Below are 23,811 nucleotides of genomic sequence, written 5' to 3'. Positions count from 1 at the left end.
TTTTATTTGCACTGTTTGATCATTCGTCTTATTAAAAAAAATTTAAAACTATTATTTATTTTTTTACTTACTTTATTATCGAAAGTACTTTAAATAAGACGAGTGGTTAAATCGTGCAAGCAAAATATCAAAATCTCTTATATTGTGGGAGTGGGATGGAGGGAGTACAATCAGTACGATGTCCTACACTAAATTACTCAGTTTGTAGGGTGTCCCCTAACAAAAAAAAAATCGTAAACTTTAGAAATGTTACGGCAAATTAACAGTGGTTAAGACCAGTCACCTACTTTTTGTTCAAAAATTGTACACTTTAGAAATGTTCTGACAAATTAACAGGGGTTAACCTACTTTTTCTTCAGACGAAACTTCTGCGCATTGGCGCATCGATATTCAATGACCTCAGAGAGTTCTCGAAAAAAAAAAGAGCGCAGGGTGGCCTTGGGCTTAGCAAAGCGGTCGCACAAAATCGGCCTGCCGCTTGCCACTACATCGGAGCGTCGGAGGCCGGAAGCGCTGCGGCCCCAGCGGCCCAATGCCAGCAGCAAGCGGGGAGACGGCACGGAAGAGGCCCAATCGCACGGGCCAAGCGCAACTTGTGCCGGCCGACAAACAAAGGCCCGGATAGGCGAGGAGGGAGTTCACCGCGGGGCCCAGTTGCCAGTGTGCGTGTTACACCGGGGCTCCCGGAGTCCAGTAGCAACAGCCGGGAATAGGAGGGAAGGGGGTCTCACGCGGCGCTCGTTTGGTCGTTTCCGACGTTCCGGTGCGCTGGGCTCTTGATGCCCACGAGCATCACGGAGTTGAAGTGCATTAACTTCTCGAGACGACGCGCTACGCATCCGGACATCGTCACGTTGATTAGAGCTCTGAAGGAGTTGGTGGCCATCAATTGTTGGAACGGTAGGTGAAGTGTAGTTTCGATGTTCCGATCAACGATATCAGCATGGCTGTAGATCGAGCTGTAGGCTCATTTGCGCTAAGGACAGTGCAAAACTTGACACTGACGACGGAGCTCCTCAGAGCCATGCATGCGCTCATGCGTGCACCATATGTTTTGGTTTAGTAGTTTCTCTTGCTAAAATTTTGACCACATCAAATTTTGGTACAGTAGGGAATCAAATCAATCCTACGTAACAGATGTCGATGGAACTCCTTGTGCTTATTGGATCATGCTAACGAGTACATATGGTGTCAAGCTTTCATCATGATGGGAGTAGAATTATTAGTCCTAGAAGAGCAGAAAGATTCAGTGTGAAGAAGCCAGCTTTTTCTTGAAAGGTTTAAGCTACACAAAAGGGACGAGCTTAGCTTTTGTTGCCTTGCTAGAGTTGAAGTCGGCAACGCCTTCGCCGGGGCTGAAGTCGGCAATGCCTACGGAGGAAATGGCATACATGGTACTGCATATATGTACAAATCATTTGCCATGTACTCTCTCCGTTTCATAATGTAAGACTTTCTAACATTATCCGCATACATATAGATGTTAATGAATCTAAACACATACATATATCTAGATTCATTAACATCTAAATGAATATGGACAATGCTAGAAAGTCTTACATTGTGAAACGGAGGAAGTACCTACAACTCACCAGATGTAACATGTAGTACGCAAAACAAACACACCAATTATGGCCTGTTTAGTTCCCAACTTTTTATTCAAACTTCCAACTTTTTCATCACATCAAAACTTTCCTACACACATAAACTTCTAACTTTTTTCTTTAAACTTTTAATTTTAATTAAATTTTTAATTTTGGCGTGGAACTAAACACACCGTATACTGAGGAAAAGTTTCTGGTACATACAAATTTGCTGGGTCCATTCACATTTGATGATCTGGACATAGTCTGGTGGCTCTCTGGGAATATTCAAACAGGACAGGTGCGCTTTTGGGTTATTAGCCTGCTGGTGCCTCATCAACAAGACAAAAGGAGTAATTACACGAAGAAGGACTTCCCTGGATTTAATAACTTCTGTATCATCTGCAGATATGAAATCGGGACCTGATGTGATTAAGAAGCCAACGATAGTCGCACAAATTTGTTGTGGAGAGTCATGATCGACCCATGGCATATGAAAACCTGCCAGCAATTCTCTACTTTATGATATGATAAGAACATGCATAATGCCCAATAAGTGGGGCGGCGGAAAGTAACCAGATGTTTGTATGAGTAAGGTAATTTATAGTTCCACGATAATTTTGTAGGAACTACAGTAGTACTATTGAACAATTCAACTACCTTGTGGTCCAAGGCTAGATTTGGTGCACTTTCAGTTTATTTGTTCCTACTTTCTAGCACTTTGCATTAATCCAGAAGCCTCCTATAACCCTGTAAGGATGAAATCACTAACACTAACACTCTAACAGTATATGAGCTACGAGTTTATTATAAGGTGGATATACAATCGGAAAAAGTTCAAATTTTTTTTAGACTGGTGAAAAAAGTTCAAATTAACCCTCTGAATTTTTACAGCAGTTCGATTTACCCCCTTAATTAAAATACCAGATATTTCATCTCTATGTACTCTTTAAACCGGGCAAATTCAACTTGTGGAGCGTTTATCCTAATACACTAACTCGTGTGGTACGTGGGACCAAGATCAAAATGGCAAAATATGGTTAATCTTCCTAATTTGGGTGTTAGGATACCACACAGGCATACATGTAAGGACACCACGTCGAGAAACGCCCAGGGATTTTCCAGCTAGCTCCATAAGGTGGTGGGCTAGCTGGTCTGGGTTTGAAGCCTTACCCCTTTTAGTTATTTGATATTAGGTTATTCCCTAATATCCCCTTTTAAAAAAAGATGATTATATAAGGACGCATAAAAATAAAGAAGAGATGTAATAATAAAATCATATGACTAATAAAATATAATAAAGTGGCAAATGTTTTTTGCAAATATAGTATGACACATGATCTCTCTTTACACACTACTACATAATAAATCATTTTCGCAAGCGGACAAATCCCATTTTCCGTAAGCGGGTAAATCAGCTGCCTACCCGCTTGCATCCATGTGTCTGCGAAAATAAGAATGCCTACCCGCTTGCATCCATGTGTCTGCGAAAATAGGAATTTTCCAGTCGGGCAGCGCAATTGAGTGAAAAAAGGGATTTTCGCAGGTGAGTGCATTATGCTGCCCATATGCAAAAAGAATTTCGGTGAAAAAAAAGAATTCCAAAATCAAACCCTAGCTCCCATGCATCCTAGCAAACCCTAGCCACCACACCATCGCAGCAGTGATGCTAGGCGCCCATGCCGTCTTCGATCTCCTTCGTGCTAGATGCACCATCGCTGAGGTTGCCACCGTTGTATCTGCGTCACCGAGCCCGCTGACGCCGCTCCTAAGCGAGACCGCTGCCACCCGCTCGAGGTCCCCGACGTCGGATCCACCATAGCCGAGGTCAACACTGGCGGGTCCGATGTCACCGAGGTCCCCGCCGGTGGATCCACATTACAGACACTCCTAAGGCCGCTGTTGTCGTCGCCCTCTTGAAGTTCCTCTGCGTCGCCGCTCCTGAGCCCCTGAACCTTGAGCGTGCCTGCCGCCAACCACCGACCCTCCTGCTCATGGAGTTGAGAGGGCGCGCGGAGGAGGGACGAAGGAGGGGGAGGCGAGGGAGAGAAGAGTTGAGAGATTGGAGAGAGAGAGAGGGGGGGAGTTGAGAGAGATATAAGGATGAGGAGGTGAGGAGATAAGGATGAGGAAAATTTTGAAGATTTAGAGAGGAAAAGATGAGGGCGGTTAGACTTGCAAGCATTACTTTAAGAGGTCTGTTAGCGAAAATGGATTTTCGCATACGGGACTGTACTGGGCACCTTATAAATATTTTTACAAACAGAGTTTCTTTTAGCCCGTCTAATAAAAAAGGGAGCCATAAAAATCGTTTTCTAAAGTGACATGTATCTGTGGTATCCTAAATATTGTCCAACTTAGCTTAGACATGATAATGATATGCCATTTGGCCTAGTTCATATGCACCACACAAAGTTAATATACTGAAATGAGTTCTTTGCAATTTCGTACTCATATCTTGTCTTAAATTCGTGTACTCGTAATGCAATTTACTTCAAACACCTCTTTAAAGAAAAGGGTGTATGCTGTATAAAGAAAAATAATGATATTATGTCGACGTTTGATATCGCGACTACGGTATTTGGATGGTATGGGGATCGTCGGTACCAAGGTATATGCGAGATTGAGGTAAAAGAGATGGATACATGGATTTTTATACAGGTTCGGGCCCCTTATCTGACAGGTAATAGCCCTACATCCTGTTGGCCGAAGCCATTATTGCTCCTTTATTCATCTGGATCATACAAGTACAATATTTGGGATAACCTATCTAACTATCATCGACTTGGCGGCTAGATAACCAACTCATAGTCGACGACAGGGTAGTCTTCCTCCTTGAGCACGAACTTGTCGAGATCACAGATGACGCTAGATCCCTCTTGCCGGCTTCCGTAGGCACCATATGGGGTATGTCTAGGCTTATATCTGATGTTGATATCAGGCGACTTGTCTTCGCGTATATTGGCTTGTGTATTGTGCGTCTATGGTGGGTGTCCCCTCTCCTCCTAAGTGGGCTTGTATTTATACTCATAGGTGCCTTCTTGTCCAAGTAAAACTAGGGAGATAAATATGGATACGATGTGAGTAGTCCTTTGTTGTTTCCATGTAAAACTCTATTCATCAATCCTTATCCGGAACTCCTTCTATATACGAGGTATGATTCCGTATAAGACTTGGTACATGGTGGGTCCCACCGAGCTTAGTCAATCACTATTGGGTATGTGGTATCCATATCTTTGACATATTAGATTTTTTTTCGTTTCAAATCAAAAATAGCGATATACTAGTTCCAAAGGACCTTCACTTTTTGGATCTATATAAAACATGACGAAAATAGTTTTGCCTTGTGATGAATTGCATATCATGCCATCATAATAGTTCGTCCTTTCAATCAAAACTACTACACGTCCCCATCTGGACCCAAAATGTGTATTGCATGAGCCTAGCAGCCAGTCTGCGCTTTGTCTTCTTAATGCAGTGACGCACACGTAGATCTCCTGTGGATTGTCCCAAAAACGAGTCCAAAAAATCAGAAATGAATGAAATTTTGTGTTCCAGCACCAGTACAGTAAAACAAATAAAAGGAAATCTCCTTTATATTAAGCGACAGTCACACAGGGACACAAAAGTGATCGAGTCATATACATAAAAAGCTATATACATTATAGACTCGTATACAATTACACTGCCACGGTAATATCTGAACAAGAAAACATAGCCAGGTAGACCCTGGCTCCCTGGATCTCAATGCTGTCGTCGAAGGATTGGCCGGTTGAATTGTTGTACAGGGTGAAAAAGACCCACAGATCCGTGCCAAGCTGCGTAACCGCAACGGTGACTGCGACCTTTTTACGTGGACTCGTCCCTGCAGTGTGGAATATCACACGATCTTTTCCCCCGTAAAGCAGCTCAATGTCCCTACATGTTGGCTAAGGCCAACAAGCTGATGTGCACGAGATCCAAAAGTCTAGCAATCTAACCTAAGTGGCCAGAATCTGAAGATTCACAAAGCAACACACGATGTCGAAGCTTTTTTCTATCGGAGAACGAATAGGCTTCGACCACACTCGGACTCGGGACGGACGTGTTCTGTTCAGTGCTGAGCGCTCAGCTCAGTGGACCTCTTGCGCTCATGGCGGCTAGTGTCGACGTCATCGTCGTCGTCTGTGTCCTTGCCGAAGAGCTTCACGGTGTCCTCCAGGCTCTTGCCCTTGGTCTCCGGCAGGAAGAAGTACATGAACACCCACCCTGCGGCGGCGATGGACGCGTACAGGTAGAAGCTCCCGGCGATGGTGATGGCGTTGGAGAGCGAGAGGAAGGACATGGTGGTGGCACCGCTCATCAGCCGGTTCAGCCCCGTCCCGATGGCCGCCGCCTGCGCACGCAGCCGCACCGGGTAGATCTCCGACGTGTACACCCACGCGACGGGGCCCAGCCCCGAGGCGAACGACGCCACGAACGACAGCATCGCGGCGATGCTTATGGCGCCTAGCGCCTTCGCCTCGCCCTCCGGCCGCCGGTCCATCATGAGCAGGGACGTGGCCAGGGTGAAGAGGAAGATGGCCATGCCGCCGCCGCTGGCGAGGAGGAGCGGCCTCCGTCCGACGCGGTCGAGGAGGAGCGTCGCGATCGGGATGAAGAAGGTCTTGCAAACGCCCACCGCCATGGACGCCCCCAGCGAGTTCGTCTTCGACTTAATGCCGGCGCGCTCGAACACCCGCGGGCTGTACATCACGACGCAGTCGACGCCGGTGGCTTGCTGGATGAACATCAGGCCGAGCCCGGCGACGAGCATGCGGCGGACGGGCCTCGTCGGGTTGAGCAGCAGCTCCTTCCACACCCCCTCTCCCTGTGAGGCCTTGTTCGCGCGGACGATGGCGACCACGTCCTCGCCATCGGACGCGTCCTCGGGGATGCCGACGGCTTTCTTGATGTCGAGGAGCCGGTCCTCGGCCTCGTCGGGCGAGTCGGAGGTCTTGAGGAGCACGCGGCGCGCGTCCTCGATGCGGCCCCGCATGACGAGCCACCGGGGCGACTCCGGCATGGCGAGGACGGCGATGCCGAGGAAGATGGGCGGCACGGCGCCGACGAGGAACATGGCGCGCCAGCTCAGGTGGACGGGGAGGCGCGCGAAGGCGAAGTTGGAGACGTAGCCGAGGAGGATGCCGCTGTTGTTGAACACCTCCGGGAACGAGGTGAGGAAGCCGCGCGCCGACGTCGGCGCCACCTCGGCGGTGTACACGGGCGCGATCATGAGCGCGTAGCCGACGCCGATGCCGGCCACGAAGCGGCCGGCCATGAGGAACGCGTAGTTCGGGGCGAGGCCCATGAGGAGCGCGCCCGTGAAGAAGATGGCGGCGGCGAGCACCATGGTGTACCGCCGGCCCAGCCAGTCGGACGTCATGCCCGCCGCCAGCGAGCCGAACAGCGAGTAGATGTTGATGACGCCGGCGAGGATCTCGATCTGCGTGTCGGTGATCTTCAAATCCTCCTTCATGAATATCTGCGCGCCGCTCATCACCGAGATATCTGCATATACACAGATCAAGAACGCCATTACCATCTGAACATCTTAACCGGTTAATTTACATGCTTGCATGCACGTACGTACGGACGAACGTGACGTACCATAGCCGAGGAGGACGGAGTTCATGGAGGCGAGGAGAGCGCAGCCGAAGGCGTACTTGTTGATGGGCGGGCGCTTCGCCGGCGCCACGGCCACCGGGACGGCGTCGTCCTTGGTCATGGCGACCGATCGATTAGCTAGCTGTTCTCTGTTTGGTTCGACGTACACGTTGCCGGCTGCGTCCTGTTTGTGCCGGGCCCTTGCTACTCAGTGCTCGCTCACTCAGTCACTCTCTATTATTGTTGCTCGTACCCTAGGTCTCAAGCGAACAAGCGTAGCTGCAGGCTGCAGCTTCGCTCTTCGCTCTTTGCTACAGATCCGAGCTAACACGAGTGAGGTGGTGTGTGGCTAGCTAACCCTTGGCCCTCTTTTATATGCAGGGCTGCTGGTGATTGTTCGAAAAAAAATAAAAGGGAAAATGGGGGGCAATCAGTGCACGTTCGGTATAAGCGGCATAATTAAGTTTTTTTTGTGTGGCGAGGAACGTATTGTCTACTTGTAAAAGTGGGTTATAGTGCTCTTTGATTGAGTGATAGACTACTACGGAACATTGTATTTCGGTCATGATGGTGTCTCACATCAATGATCTATAACAAATAAAATAAAACGGGGTTTGCTTTGTCGAAAGAAAATGTTTAGCTAATTTTTCGCTCTCCTAAAATTTTCTTACTAGTATCTCCAAGTCATTGGAAGACTGCAATTTGCACGAGGTTTACTGACCCTTGACGTATGACCAATTGACAGGTTACCGCAAGTATATACGCAAGTCGTGGCAGGACCCAATCAAGTATCAACTGTCGCTGGCAGCCTGGCGCTGTGGCATACGGCCGGTCACGGGATCAACAGCAGTGCAACATACGGAAGAGTACTCCAGCCAAAGACTGCAGTACACACCTCAGATTTCTGAAAGCCAAAAGACTGTATTTAGCTACTCGGCAGAGTTCAATTTTACCGGCAAAAAGTACGTAGTGGCATACACGTAACCGTCTAAACCAGTACACCGTAAAAACACTCCCACAATTGTACAGCTGCAATGCAAAGAGAGTACTACACAATGCAGCATCTATCAACCGCCGGGTCCTCACCACGCGCTCCGGCCATCGCGCGCACGCAAAAACCTCCCCCGTCAGGCAGCCATCGGCCGCGCGCGCGTGCGTTCTCCAATGCGTCAACCCGCCGTCACCATGGCATCCTCCAGGCGCGCGCACCACCTGCAAACTTGCAAATGGCATCAAAATCCTCACGTGTGCGGTGTGTGCCGGCCGGCGTGCGCGCCGCCACCATCTCTGTCGCATTCACCGAGCGCTCGCATATCGCACCGCACCGCACCACCCCGGTCCCGACCCGTCGTCGACAAAGCGCATCTTGGCACAGCGCGCGCCGTCCGGAGCTCGTTCTCGCCACTAGATCGATCGATATCCTCTCTTCTGCTGCGGATCGATGTAAATATCACGCTAGTTTTTATCAGTTTGGCCGGTTCGACGACAGCTATCTTCCGATATTACTGGAGTACAACAACTTGTACTGCGACGTACTGACCGGTTTTCACCATGTGATAGATTCTCTGTCTTTCTGTTGTTTCTTCAGTGTTTCTCTTGCGATCGTGACCGTACTACAGATTTTTTTTTTCTACTGCTGCGTGTCGTCACGTAGATTGCGACCGTGCAACACGCCTCGACCTAACCGTAGGCGCCTACCCCGGCTAGCTCCGGTTGCTAGAGCCACGTACCACCCAATGTTGTAGGAGTACTCCAGTACGTAGTAAGTTGTAGTAACTCACACGCTTGCACGTCCAATTCAAGCTCAACCTTCCCGCCTTTATTGTGTCCATACTCCATACCAAAGCTAGCGCGATCAATCGGATCAAATTGCTCGCATCGATCGCCCCCACACGGATCTCATCGCCGGATCGATCCCAACGCGTGACTAGCCGTAGAGCCACGTACTGTTCGTTCAAGAACTCTCCTGTACCATCGGAGATCGCATCGTAGCTTTGCTGCTAGCTGCGGCCTTGGGCTGTTACCATCACGGCTGATTGCTTTCTTGAATGCAATTTTTTTTTCTTATCGAAGTGATTTTCAGAATTGATGCCGATGTGTGTAGTAATAATAGCCAGTAGGAGTAGTTACGTAGGTATAGCAAACTTGTCCAAGGCTTCACCTATGTTTGTGCCATAGGCACGAAATGATCATATTGATCAGTTACTGCCGTGATAATGCAAGCACAAGGTGGTGGTGATGGTGTGATATGCACGCACCGGGTGATTTGTGGTCGGGGATGGAGGAGCTAGCCTATCGATCGATCGATCGAGCTGAGAGATGAAACTGGTTGGAGGAGAGAGTATTGTGTGGCTGGTGGTCCACGGAAAGCGCCGCGACGTTGGCGTGTGTGGCGGCTAGCCGCGGGTGTGGCAGGGAATCGCTGGACTTCCCGTGCCCAGCGAGAGCGACGCGACGCGACGGCCCGGCCGGCCGCCCAGCTGAGGTACAAGTAATTAAAGAGCGAGCCGCCTCTGCACCATCTGTTAGTTACAGCAGCTTGTCCATTTGCCAATAGAAACTGATGCTTTGTTCCTACTCCGCTCTGCTTTTTTACTCCCCGTTCTTCTCATCCGGATTGCGATCGATAGGGCCATCGCCACCCGGTTGCGGAAATGCAGGATCTCTGCCACGGAATTTTGAGCTTGGTTGGACATCGACCTTACTGTACTAGCTTAGGCTGCGCGGCTAGTGAGTTGTTACCTACCGGGGCCTGATGATCTGACGTCTAATGTCTCAGATCAAAGACTTTAACAGCTTTGATCCGTTGGGCCTGCACTATAAGCTTTGCGCCCGTTGCTCCCTTACACGTAGCCCCCCGAGTTCACTGTCAGCCTCAGCTTTCCAAGCTTAGTAGATTCAATCGATCAGCATTAGCAGGAGTATTAAATTTTCCTATCCAATGGTTCAGCTTTGCCGCTATCTTACTCCACCCACACTTCCACTAATCCACAGTACAATATGTAGCTTTTGCAGCAACAGTTATCTTGCTCGATAAACCCTTTGTGTCCGATACTCCCGCTACCCTGCCAATCGCTTAGCTTCATTGTGCACACATGTTTTACTCCAGTCCTATTCAGCAACACTCCCCTACTTTACTAAGGTTGTTCCATCTTCTCGCGAACAGATTGATTGATGAGATGTCAATGGGCCAGCTAGCCTTACCTGATCTTTTCTGCGGATAAAGAACAGGGGACACCATCGAAAATATCTTGGATTGCCTATTTGCCTGCACGTACTAGTATGTATACTTACTGGGAGCTGCGAGGAAGAAGAGCTGAGTCAAAAGGTTCAGGATGGATCTGGGCAGAACAAATAAACTTTGGAACCTCTCTCTTCCTTTTCTGATAGGAAGGATGAACTGTTCCAGATTGGAGAACAGAAAAACTTGTTTGCTCTGGGGATAGAACCATTTGGATTTCTGACATTTGATGGATGACTTGTACCGGGCGATATGCCGCGGTCTTCTCCAGGAATCAGGATGCCTCAGATTGGTGCAACAGAAAGTAGTAGTATGTCATCCTGATCAGTGTTACTGAAAAACAGACTTCAATAGGTAGAGCATCATTTATGTGCATGTGCTACTGTGATTATATATATGCACCTTGAGAAAGTTTTGCATCAATGTTACTGAAAGCACACTCCCAATCAGTAGAGCATCAGTTCTGTGTATGTGCAGTTGCTGTTATGCAGCTTGAGGACGACAATTGAGGAGCTGCATATGCCTAGATGGATGGTAAAGAGCAAAAGCGCATTCGCTATACTGATTCCTTCTTCATCACGTGGATTAGCTTTTGGGATCTGCTAGTGCTATCTACGTGTTGCAAGCCACGCTCGAAGGTGCCGAACTTGGCCGTGTGCCTGTCAGAACTCAGAACTCGAAGTTTTTTTTTAAAAAAAAAGCTTTTGGTGCGGATGTAAAAAAATCCCTAAAGCCATCTTTAAGAGTGAGAAAAAGTTTGGATAGAGAGGAGGAGGGTGGGTGTACCTTGCTTCCTTTTGCAAGGGATTAATTCCAGATGGTTTCACTGTTTCAGCACTCTTGCTGCAGAAGTGCTTATCAAGACAAGATCGATGGAACATCGTGAGTTGGGCTCCTATTTCTAGCAGTGTCCATGACGACATAACGCTTTTCAGCCCTCTTCCGATCGTTTTTTGCTCTGATGCGTATGCAATGATGGCGCCTTTCTGTGCTCATCAGCGTTTTCTCCTTTGCCGAGTAACTAGATTGGGCCTTGGAAAAAGGATAACAAAACGGCCAGGCAAAGTTGCCAATCCTGCCATTATCTTTGTTTATCCTTGCAAATACGAAAGATGATTTGATCCATACCTGAGCCATGCCGATTACTATAGTATCTCTCAGTTCTCAGCAATGGGATACGATGATAGATCCCGCGGTGTCACAGCAATTCGTTTTCTGATCTCATCTTACTTTCTTTTTTGCGCGTGCACGAAGCGGATTGACGGGCAAGGACGACATCACGCAGAAAAAGGCGAAGAACCAAAAAAATTGCTTCTGCCGACGAGCTCGACGCGGGTGAGCGAGTGAATCGTCGTCTTTAGCGCTCGCTGGATGGATCGACCGACCTGCCCTGCCATTGCGAATGGATTTGCGAAAGACAGCACAGCACGCCGGACGACCGGGAGTCCGCGTGCAGTCAAGAGCGATCAGATCACGCGCGGCATTACGCAGGGGGTGACATGATGACACACCTCGATGGCTGATGGTTCAGGCGCGCGCCCGTGACGAAGTGGAGACGGGAGAGCTGGGATTATCGGCGGAGACAGACGTGAAAGTGGTGAAACCGGCCGCCCATTGCCACTCGCGTCCATCAGCCGTTGCGATCAGGATCCAGACGGGCACTCGGGCAGTCGGCTCCATCCTTGCCGGATGCACGACAATTTCCGTCCTAGGTAGTATGAAGTAGGAGTAACAATCATTGTACTACCATCCGTTCCTAAATTATTATCAACAGACTCTATAATTTATAACTCGTCCTGATTGATTGCCCAGAATCCCGCCAGCTCTGGTGATGGGTTCTCAGGGTAATTAATTAGCCGGATTGCCTCCCTCTGCATGAGGCCTCCTTCCAACAGTGTGGCTTTGCCTTCGCAGGAAGAAAGTCGCGAAAGATCGTCGTTAGGGAGAAAAACAACGCTAGTAGCTTGGATGATCAGGAAGGAGAAAAACAACCGGGTCTTCAACCTCCAACAACGGCCCTGGGCGGAAGTAGTGAAAGCTATGGCTGCGGAGGACCGGCGCTTGGTCTCTAGTTTCAGGAGTCCCTAGGTCATCCCAATCGGTTGTGAAATTGTAGCTTAAGTCCTTTGTTCCGCTCCGGTATCCCATCCCCTTCAGATTTTATGTTTGATTTGTAAGTAACTATTATTCCTCTTTATACAAATATGTGTTTTTTTGCGTATTTCTATAAAAAAAATTTATAACTCGTCTTTTTTCTCTAAAAAGAATTATAAACGTCAAAAGGATGTCCAATGTCGTATTAATGTGTGAATATAGGCATTAGACTTTTGTTCATTATAATCTAACTATTTAAAATCTGTAATTCAATGGTTCTAAAATGGAGGCAGTAAAAAAAGCATGCCAAGTGCTGCATTGAGGGCTGTTTGGTGTTTGGTTGGTGATTAAATTTGTCATAACGCGTTCACGAAAAATTAAATTTGTCATAACTAACTTTTGCTAAAGTGTGGCCATGAAATCTTTGGTCACACTTATGACATGACTTGCTAAAAAGATGAGTGAATAACTTACGGATCCAAAGTATAAGAAACCGTGATAAGGCTAAGTTACGGTAGTGAAACAAACACATACCTAATAAATTATAGCATGACTAATTAAGATGTGGTTTGACAATGTACATCAAGGACCAAACAACCCCTAAATATCCTTCAGACACTAATGGCTCATCTAAATGTTTTAGTTCTTCTTCGGAATGTAGTTTTTTTCTTTTACGAGAATTGTATTTCTCCAGCATTCATGTAGAATTCTTTCATTTTTAAAAATATCTTACGTTCATAGCATTGGGCTAGTACAATAAAGGTCAACCCAAAATGCTCTGATTTGTACAAGGACAATTATGTGGTGTCGTTTCGGTTTCATTGAGCACATTATGATACTTTCACCCATTTTGTTCCGGTATGAAAGCTGCTATGAAATGGAAGCATTAGCTACTGTGTGGGAGAGTGAAGGACCCTGTCCTCCCTTTCAGTTTCAGTTCAGTTCCTTTCAGTGTCTTCCGTTGGAGCACCCAAAATGTCACCCTCGGTGGGAGAACTATTGAACAATGGAAGGGCTAGGTCCAATTTGATACGTCTCTCTCTTCAAAATTTGGACAACTTGCCATTATATTCAACAGGTGGTTTTCATGTTTGAAAAAAAGCCATCCACCCACATTTGAATCTTGGTTGGCATAAGACTACTAATTACCTTTGTAAACTGCAGTGAAGTTTAGACACTAAATTGCTACAGAAGTACAGATACAGATATGCAGTCTTTCAGAAAGAGTGCACAGTGCACACTATGCATCCATGCCACCTGTATTGAGACAACAGTCTATTCACTGCCAAAGTTATCTGTTTCTTTGTCAGCATTACCAAGCTGTAAACCTCATCCATCCTCCTTCCTGCCAAAAGTTTTTTGTTCCTTTTCTGCAGTATTGAGGTGCATGCACTGTACGTCTTGACAAAGCCAGAAATTGGTAAGCAGCAATAATTAAGCTGAGTCACAAACCATTTTTTGGCCAATTTTTCAGAATGTGATAAAGAGTATACTAGTAATATAAACATTGATGTATCTTTGACGAAAAAAGGAGTATTACAACTTGTTAACATAAAGTCCAAACACAAATAATCAATACGATACGTATAAGAAGAATAACATAGTGGGTTTACATGGATGCATGATAGCCATGTATCCCAAGATAAGGGGCATCCCGTTGCCACCATTATTGGGCCTGATACCAGGTCCACTAAACCCTGCAGAATTAGCAATACTGAGACGGCAAACATGAAATGAAAACCTGAATACGACGACCACGTAAGCCTATGAATCGGAGCAGCACTGCTGCTGGGTCGTGGAAGAAATCTTGACAACAATGCCTCGGTTTGACACCACTGAGAGAGGAGTGTTCACATCCGATTCTTATTCTTATTGTTACTCGACAGCGAAGCCAGCGATGGGTTCAGGCGTTCTGCAGCGTTTCACAGTAACAGAACTCTTTCTTAGGGAAGAGATGAACTGAAAATGCGTATATTTTTTCCCTGAGAGGAGATTGACTAGTAATGTTCTTTCTTTTGAGGAAGACTAATAATAGTGTGATTCTTTTCCTATTACATAGAAGATGTAAATGTACATACCATATAACATGTTACATGTACTTCCTCCATCTCAGAAAAACCATCAGATTCATCACTAAAAGTTATTCTTTTTTTTCTAAAATAAAGGGAGTACACCATATACCCATCCAGAGTCATACAAGCTAAAAAGACGAGACATGTGACAAATACCTCACCTCACTAAAATCCTATTAAAAAGGGATCCGCATATGTGTGCCATGCGTGGGTAGAGTAGAATTTAAACTCTGTTGGATATATTATATATGTGTTTTTAAGGTAGGTAAGGTTGATAATCATTTTCGAGAAAAAAAGATAATTATTTGTACTCGAAAAAAAGGATAATAATTATTTGAGAATATATAGATATATAGAATCATAAAGGGAAAGCATGCGTAATGTAGTGGTGGAGTCAGTGAGTACATAACTTTACTCACCAAGATTCAAATACTAGTACCACCCCACGAATATTATACATACGAAAGTGAGCTTCTAATAGAAATCTAGTGAGATAAAGCACGTTGCCGCTAATTTATGCCTCTTTGAGTGGATGAGTGTGATGTTGTGCGTGTAGTGATGTGTGTACATGTACGCTTGATATGCAATCGGAAACAAAAAAAAAATCATAAAAGGCTGATGATGCATTTGAATTTGGAATGAGCGTTTTGATATTTTTGGTTTGGGACGGAGTTAGGACGGCCCATCGGCTGATTGAAACCATGGGCTGGTATATTCGGGCCTCTCGGGTGCATCCCAGACCTGGAAGGTAGGCCCATTGTGTTTCAGGCTTTCAGCCCACAGGTACATAGGTTAATTAATTAATTACTAGTCAAAATTTGGTCATCGGCCTGATTATTTTTCGTATTTTTCTACTCCACCTTTCGTCTTCGAAGTCCTCCTCCAGATCGTGAGTGAATTGGGGAAAACAAACCTCTCTCCATCACCGGCCGCAGCAGCCGCCTCCGCCTCCGCCTCCGCCCGCACCAGATGCGACGCTGACCGGCTCACCGGCGGAAGCGCGGCAGCGGCGCGGCCTTCGGTTCGAGCGGTAGCATGCAGCAGGTCTCAACCCCCTTCCCTCCCTGCTTTACCGTGGAAAAACCTTATTTGGCGCGTGCGTTTCGTGGTTCGCATGCTAGGTGTTTGTGGCAATGCGTGAGAAGAACAACCAGCCGACCAGTTCCTCGGCATTACTGAGCAGCATGAAGCCGTGCCCGTGCGAGAGAGATATGGTTGGATGCGAGCAAAGTAAATTATTGAGCTCGACTTTGAATCGATACCACGCGTTTGGTGCATTGGCTTTTAGTTTATTCAACTGGTGCTTGATGTTTACATGTGCATATGTAAGCTAGTACCTGCAACGATGCCGTGGAAATCGCTCACTGGCTAAAGCCTCTAAAAAAAGGAAGTTAATAAACCTTTTAGAAAACGAAAAAGGGGAGAAATTCTCCGAAGACTCTAGTAGTCTAGTCTCTAGCATAGGAACACGATGCGTCAACAGCACAGCTGATACGCCAGACGCTATGATATAACAACCCATAAGAGTTCTGTGATTGTAGCTCTTGCCAGCTCCAGCCACAAATTCGATTTCTCTGTTTTTTGATAGATCGTAGCTGGTCTTGGTGCATCCTTTGGTTTCTTCTCATCTATCTCAGCTCAGCTGTGACGCAATTGATTCCAAGGCCATGTCAGATTTGTTTGCTTGCCTTCGCTTTCGTCTCATAATCCCATTTCCTTGCTGTACTCTCTTCTTTTCTCTCCCTTTCTCCTCTGTTATTTGTTAGTCTCTTTTTTATTAAGAAGGATGGTACTGTAATCCCTGGTTCAGACAATAAGTTCAGATCAACTTCTCAAAATTTTGACGCTCACACAATTTGCTAGATGTATGATATCCACTTTGTCCTTTCTCAAGAAATAATTATCTTGTGGTTCTTGTGCAGGGCGGCATTTGTGGCCAATGAGATTCCCCTATTCATGAATCAGTCTCCTCCACATGTATGGATGCTGGTGAATTTAGCTCTTCTTCTTGCCGTCCTGTAGAGACTTATTTCCCTCCTATTTATAGAATGAGATTGAATTAATATAGACTAAAAACTTGCGTGTGTATTCTTTCTGTGAATAAGGGTAGGTAGGCTGGGTTGCTATTGTCCTGCAGAAACGTACTATTTTTAATCTTACAGACGGGTTTTTTGCAGTGACAGTCTGTACTGGTGAGTGGAAGGGATAAGTATAGCAGAGACAATGCATTAACTTCTTTTGGAGTAGTTTCCTATTTGTTTCTATTTGCAATTGCTTGATAAAGAAGATTTCTGTGATTTGTCTCTTTTGACATATCATGACCTTAGCTGAAAGTTTTCTTGTTGACCTCGTCCATTATTTTGATGATCCTAGCTGAAAGTTCAATACTGACTTAGTCCAATAAAAAAATTTCAATTATGTCAAGCTATCATATTTGTTGTCTTGGCTTTCCTTGGAAAGATCTCCTGGTATTGCAACCCTATTTTAAATTGATTCAAGTTCTTCAAGTTATTGCCTTGTTGGGGACAATGTAAATGTCAACCTTTTTGTTTCATGCTGATCCATTCTCAGTTTTCATGTATTGTTTGAATTGAGTATCAGATTCTCAAGAGTAATGTTGTGACACATAAGCAATATGCATGGTATAACAATCCAGTTGTCAGATGCTATTACCATTAAATCATTTGAACTCATTAAGGGTTAGATTCCAAAGCCAATTGTTGCAAATGGATATACTTCTCTGTTTCCTGAAATATATGTCTATTGTTGGGGAAGAAAGAACATTGAAAGTTGTGCCTCTGTCTCGATGTGCAGATGTCTCGACCATCAGTGATTATCAAGCTGATTCTGGGGTTGCTTTGGTTCATCGTCCACTTAGCAATCAGCCTTTGCAGTTTATGGTTTGATCTGATCTACAGTATAGAATGCTATCTCATTTCATTCGGGCTGATTCCAAAGTATCGGAAATTCCAACTGGATAGGCTCAAACACTTGGCTGTTGTGGTAGATAGCAGAGAAGCTAAAAATGTTGCAAAGATCAATCAGCTCTTATGTTGGCTCTCAAATGTTGGTGTGAAGTATGTATGTCTTTATGACATTGATGGTAAGACAATGAGTTTGCTATTTGCATTTGTAGAATGCTATTGTTTCCTTTGCAGAATATCTCCAGTGGCCTAGTACATACATATAACATTTTCCCTTTCATCAAAATGAACATGAGTATAAGAAATTAAATGGCTTTGAGAAACAGTGGTCTTTGTTATTTGGAGAACAGTGGATGAATAATTCAAATTATAGCCATGTTTCCTTTTAATCCTTTTACACTTTAGTTTCTGATATTTAAGCAACACTGTGTCACTGTCTAGTGACCTAGTGCACAAGGGATGCACATTAACACTTTATGTTGCACCATAGGAGTGCTGAAGAAAACATTTGCACCTGCTATGAATGGTTCAAGATATGGGAATTCAGGAAAATATCTGGTAAGTCACATAATCGAGCTTTTTGTTGCTTTGTTTTCTTATTCCATGACATTGATCTCGATATTCCCTCATGTCCATGACAACATGTAGGATGTGGGTGCAAATACAAAAGCTTTGACCTGTTGTCATAAAGAGATGACAATAGAGTGTATTTCTGGTTCTGATGGCAAGGATGGGATTGCTAAAGCAGCCAGCTTACTTTGCTCAACTTGTGTGAACGGCAATAGGAATACTTGTGGAAATGGTGAAATAGTATTTACAGAAGCTGACATGTCCGGTGCATTGAAAGCAATAGGTATGCTTGGAAAACCTTCCATTTTTAATGCATGTTGTAATTTATAATACTCATTTATCAGTTATATCATTATAAATCTATATGACCAATTGTTCCTGCTGCGTTCATTAGGTTGTGGTGGACCAGAACCTGATCTTCTTCTTGTGTATGGCCCTGCTAGATGCCATTTAGGTTTTCCTGCATGGAGATTGCGGTATACTGAGATAATGTATGTGTTTTTTTTTGGTCATTTTAGTTTTTCTGTTCACATTTTGCATTGATCCTGTGATAATGAACTCAAACTACATGCGCACCACTCTTGTCCCTCTTATTCCAAATGTAGGTCCTTATAGAGTTATGCTTAGAAATTAAGAAAGTGTTAAGTGACCTTGTTGCCCTGTAGTAATTACACACTAGAAATGGTACCTCATACATGGGAGTTGTAGCATTCAATGAGCAAAGGCATAGGAGGAACAAATGGAGGACATGCCTTGAAGTCAGATAACAACATACTTTTAGAGAAGAGTAGAGAACTCTTCATTTTAAATCAGAGGGAGTAAAAAAGAAAGAATATGATACACAGAATAACTCCTGCTCATGCCTATAGTAATATCATTATAGAATAAGATTATTCAAATTTTAGCGTGATCATATGGCATTACAACAAACAGACTCAATTTCGCTTTTAGGTGCGTAAGCCCATGTATGGTGTAATTAAATAACCATTCAGTACCCAATCTAGTCACTATTTTCTTGTTCCCAAGTAATAGTTCTTTTATACTTTGAGCTATTTAATTATCCTCCAAAGAGATATTTATATACCAGTCCTAACAGGTTTGCATGTAAATGTTAGGAGAGGTATCTTTATCTTCATAAAAGGACTGCATGCTTCAATCATATTCTGAAATCATGCACCTCGGCAATTCGATCTCATTATCTATTTGACTATTTCCACCATTGAAATATCTCTTCCATGTCTCATCCAGGCATATGGGACCACTGAATTCAATGAAATATGGCGCCATTGTGAAAGCATTCTATAAATTCTCGAAGAAATACCAAAATTTTGGTAAGTTTGTTTTCTCATTCCTAGAAAATAGAAATATACTGCAGTGAAATTAATCTGTCTGTTTATCTATGTTTTACAAGCACAGCAACATTTTGTTTGACATTTACCTTGGGCCCTATGAAAATAAGGTTCCTACGGATGAACTCACAATGTCATCTTCTTTTCCCTTAAAAAGCTATGTTTTCATATTTTGGATGGCCTCGTTTTCACCTAGGAATTAACACAAAAATTATTTGCGCATGGTAACTTTGAATGTTGTCCTGGGATGTTTTCACTCTCAAGCATTACCTACGCTTACCAACCATTCATATGGAAAGAATGTGCCAATAGCTCTGAATGCACTAACACGGCTTTACCCTTCGATTATAATGCATAGTTACTTGTTTATAGCTGACACTAACGTTTTACATCTCAGGTAAATGAGAGCTGATACTGAGATAGAGAAGACAACATGTCATGTGTAGAAAGCCACTCCTGGAGCTGGAAGCTTAACAATAGTTTTGCCTTTCTTTTTCTTTTTATCCCATGTTGCTGATCACTATACTAAACGTTACGAGCAATAATTCACAGATACACCTTGTACTTGCTTTTGCAATATTGTAAGTGTTGCTGATAGAACATACGGGAAATTATATCCCATTGTATAACTTGCTCCCATTCTAATGTGTGATGAGGCAGTTCTTGACCACACACGAACTGATTGATATAACCAGTGTTCCCTAAAAATTGAAATGGATCACGTTGATCACACCCCTTGCTGTTTTTGTGCTCTAGCTGCCGCCACACGGTGCGGTATTCAACTGTTCTACATAAGTGCTGCTAGCCTGCTACCCTTGTGTTTTGGCTTATCTTTTTTACACAAGTGCTATATGGATGCTTTATGGCATTCTTTCGATGTTGGCATGCTGTATTGCATTACTGCATAGATGCATGATGTTCTATGCGCTGCTCCTGGATTGCAAATATTCCTCTCCAAATATCACAATGCATATAGTTGAGTGATATTTGACTTAATGATGGAGAAGAAAAGGCTTGGGTGTGTTCCTTCGGAGGACATATAGAGAACAAATACATTTTTACTCTCACGTTTCCTAAACTGTCAAGTGTATTTTTTAAAAAAATCTATAAAAAATTTATTATAAAAATAATATTAATTTATTTTTAAGTTTATAAAATCTATACTCAATTAATTATTAGCTAATAACTAATCTCATTTTAAGCATTTTTTTTCTCCTCTCACAAGGCAACCTGGGGAGGCCACATATGCAGTGCAGTTCAGTTCTTCGATAGCCCCCAACCAGGAAGCGACCAGTGAAACGGGGTCCTCGGGTCGCCTACTCCGGCTGAACCAACTGCAAGAAAAATCCAGACCTAAAGTCCATCAGTCACCGATACCCAAGGCCGCGCCGCGCCGCCGCCGCCGCCGCCGCCATGTCGCAGCCGACGCAGTGCCCCTACTGCCGCGCCTCCGGCCCGGCGCGCTGCGTCACGACGCAGCCGCCGCTCTCCCGCGCCGTCTCCGAGTGCTCCTCCTGCGCCCGCCTCGTCCTCGAGCGCCACCTCCACACCCACCCCTTCTTCCCCCTCCTCCCCTCGCTCCACCCGCTCCCCCTCGTCACCCCCGACCTCGCCGACGCCGCGCCGTCGCCGTCCCCCTCGGCCGCCTCCGCCTCCGGCGACGACGACGACGACGACGACCCCTTCCTCCCGGCCGGCTTCGTCTCCGCCTTCTCGGCCTTCTCCCTCGAGCGCCACCCCGTCCTCGCCCGCTCCGCGTCCGCCTTCTCCGGCCAACTCGCCGAGCTCGAGCGCGCGCTCGCCGTCGAATCCGCGGCCTCCTCCACTCCGGACCCCGCGGGGCCTATGGTCTCCGTCGACAGCCTCCGCGCCTACGTCCAGATCGTGGACGTCGCCTCCATCCTGAGGCTGGACCGGGACATAGCCGACCACGCCTTCGAGCTCTTCAAGGACTGCTCCTCCGCTACGTGCCTCAGGAACCGCAGCGTCGAGGCGCTTGCCACGGCCGCACTCGTGCAGGCCATCCGCGAGGCGCAGGAGCCCAGGACCTTGCAGGTTTGTGCTCGTGCTCGTGCTCGTGCTCGCGATGTGTTCGTTCAAATGCTCTCGTGCAGAGTGAGTCAGGCCTAGCGGCTTATCTCTATGATTCTCGTCTCCAACTAAGTCGGATTCAGGAATAGCCAGACGATTGTAGTCTCTGAAACGGAGATTTCCCCGCAATGCCATTCGCTTCTTACCTGTTTAGATACTGGGAATTTCGGATCTTAGTTACCAACGATTGTTGTCTAGGAAGTTCTGTTGGATGATATGCTCTGCTCCCACTATGTTGCATTGTGGACTATCCATTAGTCAGTAAATTTGTCAAAGCACTACACTCAAATGATGTCACCTTTTTAGTTGAGCTGTTGATTATGTTACTTTTAACTAGTGGGAAATACAATGGAAATTTTATCTAGCTTGATTCATGATATTGGTTGAACACAATAGAAGATTATATATATATTTTCAGATTAGATTTTCTTTCTTTTGATTACCTTTACTTTATGCGGCCTTTCACTGAAGCTATTGTAGATTAGGATAACTTAACCATGTTGAGAATACCTTTTTAACCTGACAAAACCACTGGTCGTTCTTCATAGGTGAAGAGTTGAATCAAATGTTAAGTCAGCTGTGGACTTTGGTATATGTGATATTAAACTACACAATCTATTGGCCTGTCGTATTGATTTAATGTAATGCTACCTTTATCAATTAACACTGATTAAGCATTGTTTTCTTGTGTCCAGGAAATCTCTACTGCTAGCAATCTTCCCCAGAAAGAAATTGGAAAATACATCAAAATACTTGGTGAATCACTGAAACTGAGCCAACCTCTTAACAGCAACTCAATAGCAGTTCATATGCCTCGGTTTTGCAGCCTACTCCAGCTCAATAAATCTGCTCAGGTATCAAAAGAGCTGAAAACCTGAAATACCATGAAAAAAAACTAAGTTATGCTGTTAACATATCACTTGCCAATTCCGCAGGAACTTGCAGCCCATATTGGTGAGGTTGTTGTTAATAAATGCTTCTGCACACGGAGGAATCCCATAAGCATATCAGCTGCAGCTATCTATCTTGCGTGTCAGCTTGAAGACAAGCGGAAAACTCAGGCAGAGATCTGTAAGGTAACAGGCCTTACAGAGGTTACTCTGCGTAAAGTGTATAAAGAACTGTTGGAGAATTGGGATGATTTGCTACCCCCTAACTATACACCAGCTACACCACCAGAGAAAGCTTTCCCAATGACCACCATTTATTCATCGCGCTCATCGTCTGGTAAAGATCTTTATCAAGATAAGCAGTTAGACAGTGCTAAGCTAAAGAGCTCAGAAGCTGCAGAGCCTGATCACATGGTCATTGTAAAAGAGGAGGAAGACAAGAAAATTGGTCCATTTAGTCGACCGAGTGCAAAAACCGAGACCCATGACTTGAATCAAGCAATTTGGACGCCAAATGTCTCTTCAACACCATTCTCTTCATCACCGAAATTGGATCATGACAAGACGGAAACAAGCGTCCGTGGGATAAACCTTAACGAGGCATCCTGCACAATGGATACTGACAGACCAGACATGCCTGTGAAGTCACCCTTTGCTGAGAGGTGGCTAAATGAATCAAAGGTGATCCCTTCTCCCAGTAGGCAGCCTGCACCATGGCAGCTTAAGCAAGGAGCACCATCAGCTGGGTCCTCGTATCATAGTATGCCGTACGGCCTGGACCTTCTGTCACGTGGAAAAAGAAATACTGGAGATGGTGGTGATAAGGAGGGGAGGTGAATGTTGTGGCTGTACACGTAAATTCACTAGTGACAATGATGGAAAATGTAAGGGGAACTGCTCTGTGAATATAGATGTTTCCTAGTTAAATTTGGCTCCTCTTGCCATCCTGGTGTATCAGTATCATGTCATGTTGAGGTCTGCAAAAATTCTAGTTCAGACTGTGCTTGTGCTCAAATTCTCACTAGTTCCAAAATCAATTAGCATGTGCGTTGATATTGCTTCCATGTTTCGTGCAATGCAGTGTTACACCGGTACAAAATATTCTGTGGTAAGTATGAAAACTCTGTTTGTCGCATAGAACAATTGAGGGTTTAATCACAATTTAACATCATGGTTGGCACTTGGCACAACAATTGAGTGCTTAGGCTCTGTTTAGATTAGGGACTAAATTTTAGTCCATGTCACATCGAATGTTGGGATACTAATTAGAAGTATTAAATGTAGACTAATGATAAAATACATTATATAACCTTGGACTAATTCACGAGACACATCTATTGAGACTAATTAATCTATGATTAGCCTGTGTGAT

General features: G+C 45.1%; 3 protein-coding genes across 10 annotated transcripts; 2 read left to right on the top strand and 1 right to left on the bottom strand.

Moving 5' to 3' along the window:
* Nucleotides 1-5,161: 5,161 nt before the first annotated feature.
* Nucleotides 5,162-7,673, bottom strand: LOC4331945 (polyol transporter 5). Its single transcript, XM_015777160.2, has 2 exons — nucleotides 7,212-7,673; nucleotides 5,162-7,112 (listed from the first exon to the last, which is right to left on the bottom strand). Exons 1-2 carry the CDS (start codon nucleotides 7,327-7,329, stop codon nucleotides 5,677-5,679), a joined length of 1,554 nt encoding a protein of 517 aa, XP_015632646.1. The 5' UTR covers nucleotides 7,330-7,673; the 3' UTR covers nucleotides 5,162-5,676.
* A 7,826-nt stretch (nucleotides 7,674-15,499) lies between these two features.
* On the top strand, nucleotides 15,500-20,130 carry LOC4331944 (uncharacterized). Of its 8 annotated transcripts, none has more exons than XM_015775581.3 (8): nucleotides 15,500-15,659; nucleotides 16,538-16,592; nucleotides 17,430-17,718; nucleotides 18,030-18,097; nucleotides 18,188-18,392; nucleotides 18,504-18,600; nucleotides 19,358-19,440; nucleotides 19,856-20,130. In XM_015775581.3, the coding sequence occupies exons 2-8, from the start codon at nucleotides 16,572-16,574 to the stop codon at nucleotides 19,861-19,863; spliced, it is 771 nt and encodes a 256-aa protein (XP_015631067.1). In that variant the 5' UTR covers nucleotides 15,500-15,659; nucleotides 16,538-16,571; the 3' UTR covers nucleotides 19,864-20,130. The 8 variants fall into 8 exon arrangements, with proteins under 8 accessions (XP_015631067.1, XP_015631071.1, XP_015631066.1 ...); XM_015775585.3 differs by having other exon boundaries at nucleotides 16,538-16,604; XM_015775580.3 differs by lacking the exon at nucleotides 15,500-15,659 and adding an exon at nucleotides 15,975-16,284.
* Nucleotides 20,131-20,785: 655 nt separating this feature from the next.
* On the top strand, nucleotides 20,786-23,501 carry LOC4331943 (plant-specific TFIIB-related protein 1). Its single transcript, XM_015775572.3, has 3 exons — nucleotides 20,786-21,513; nucleotides 22,245-22,403; nucleotides 22,485-23,501. Exons 1-3 carry the CDS (start codon nucleotides 20,872-20,874, stop codon nucleotides 23,274-23,276), a joined length of 1,593 nt encoding a protein of 530 aa, XP_015631058.1. The 5' UTR covers nucleotides 20,786-20,871; the 3' UTR covers nucleotides 23,277-23,501.
* Nucleotides 23,502-23,811: the final 310 nt, after the last annotated feature.

This window comes from Oryza sativa, chromosome 3 (assembly GCF_034140825.1).
Source record: "Oryza sativa Japonica Group chromosome 3, ASM3414082v1".
Taxonomy (NCBI): Eukaryota; Viridiplantae; Streptophyta; class Magnoliopsida; order Poales; family Poaceae; genus Oryza; species Oryza sativa.
The sequence above is the reverse complement of the archived record's forward strand: the minus strand, read 5'-3'. Positions and strand labels throughout refer to the sequence as shown.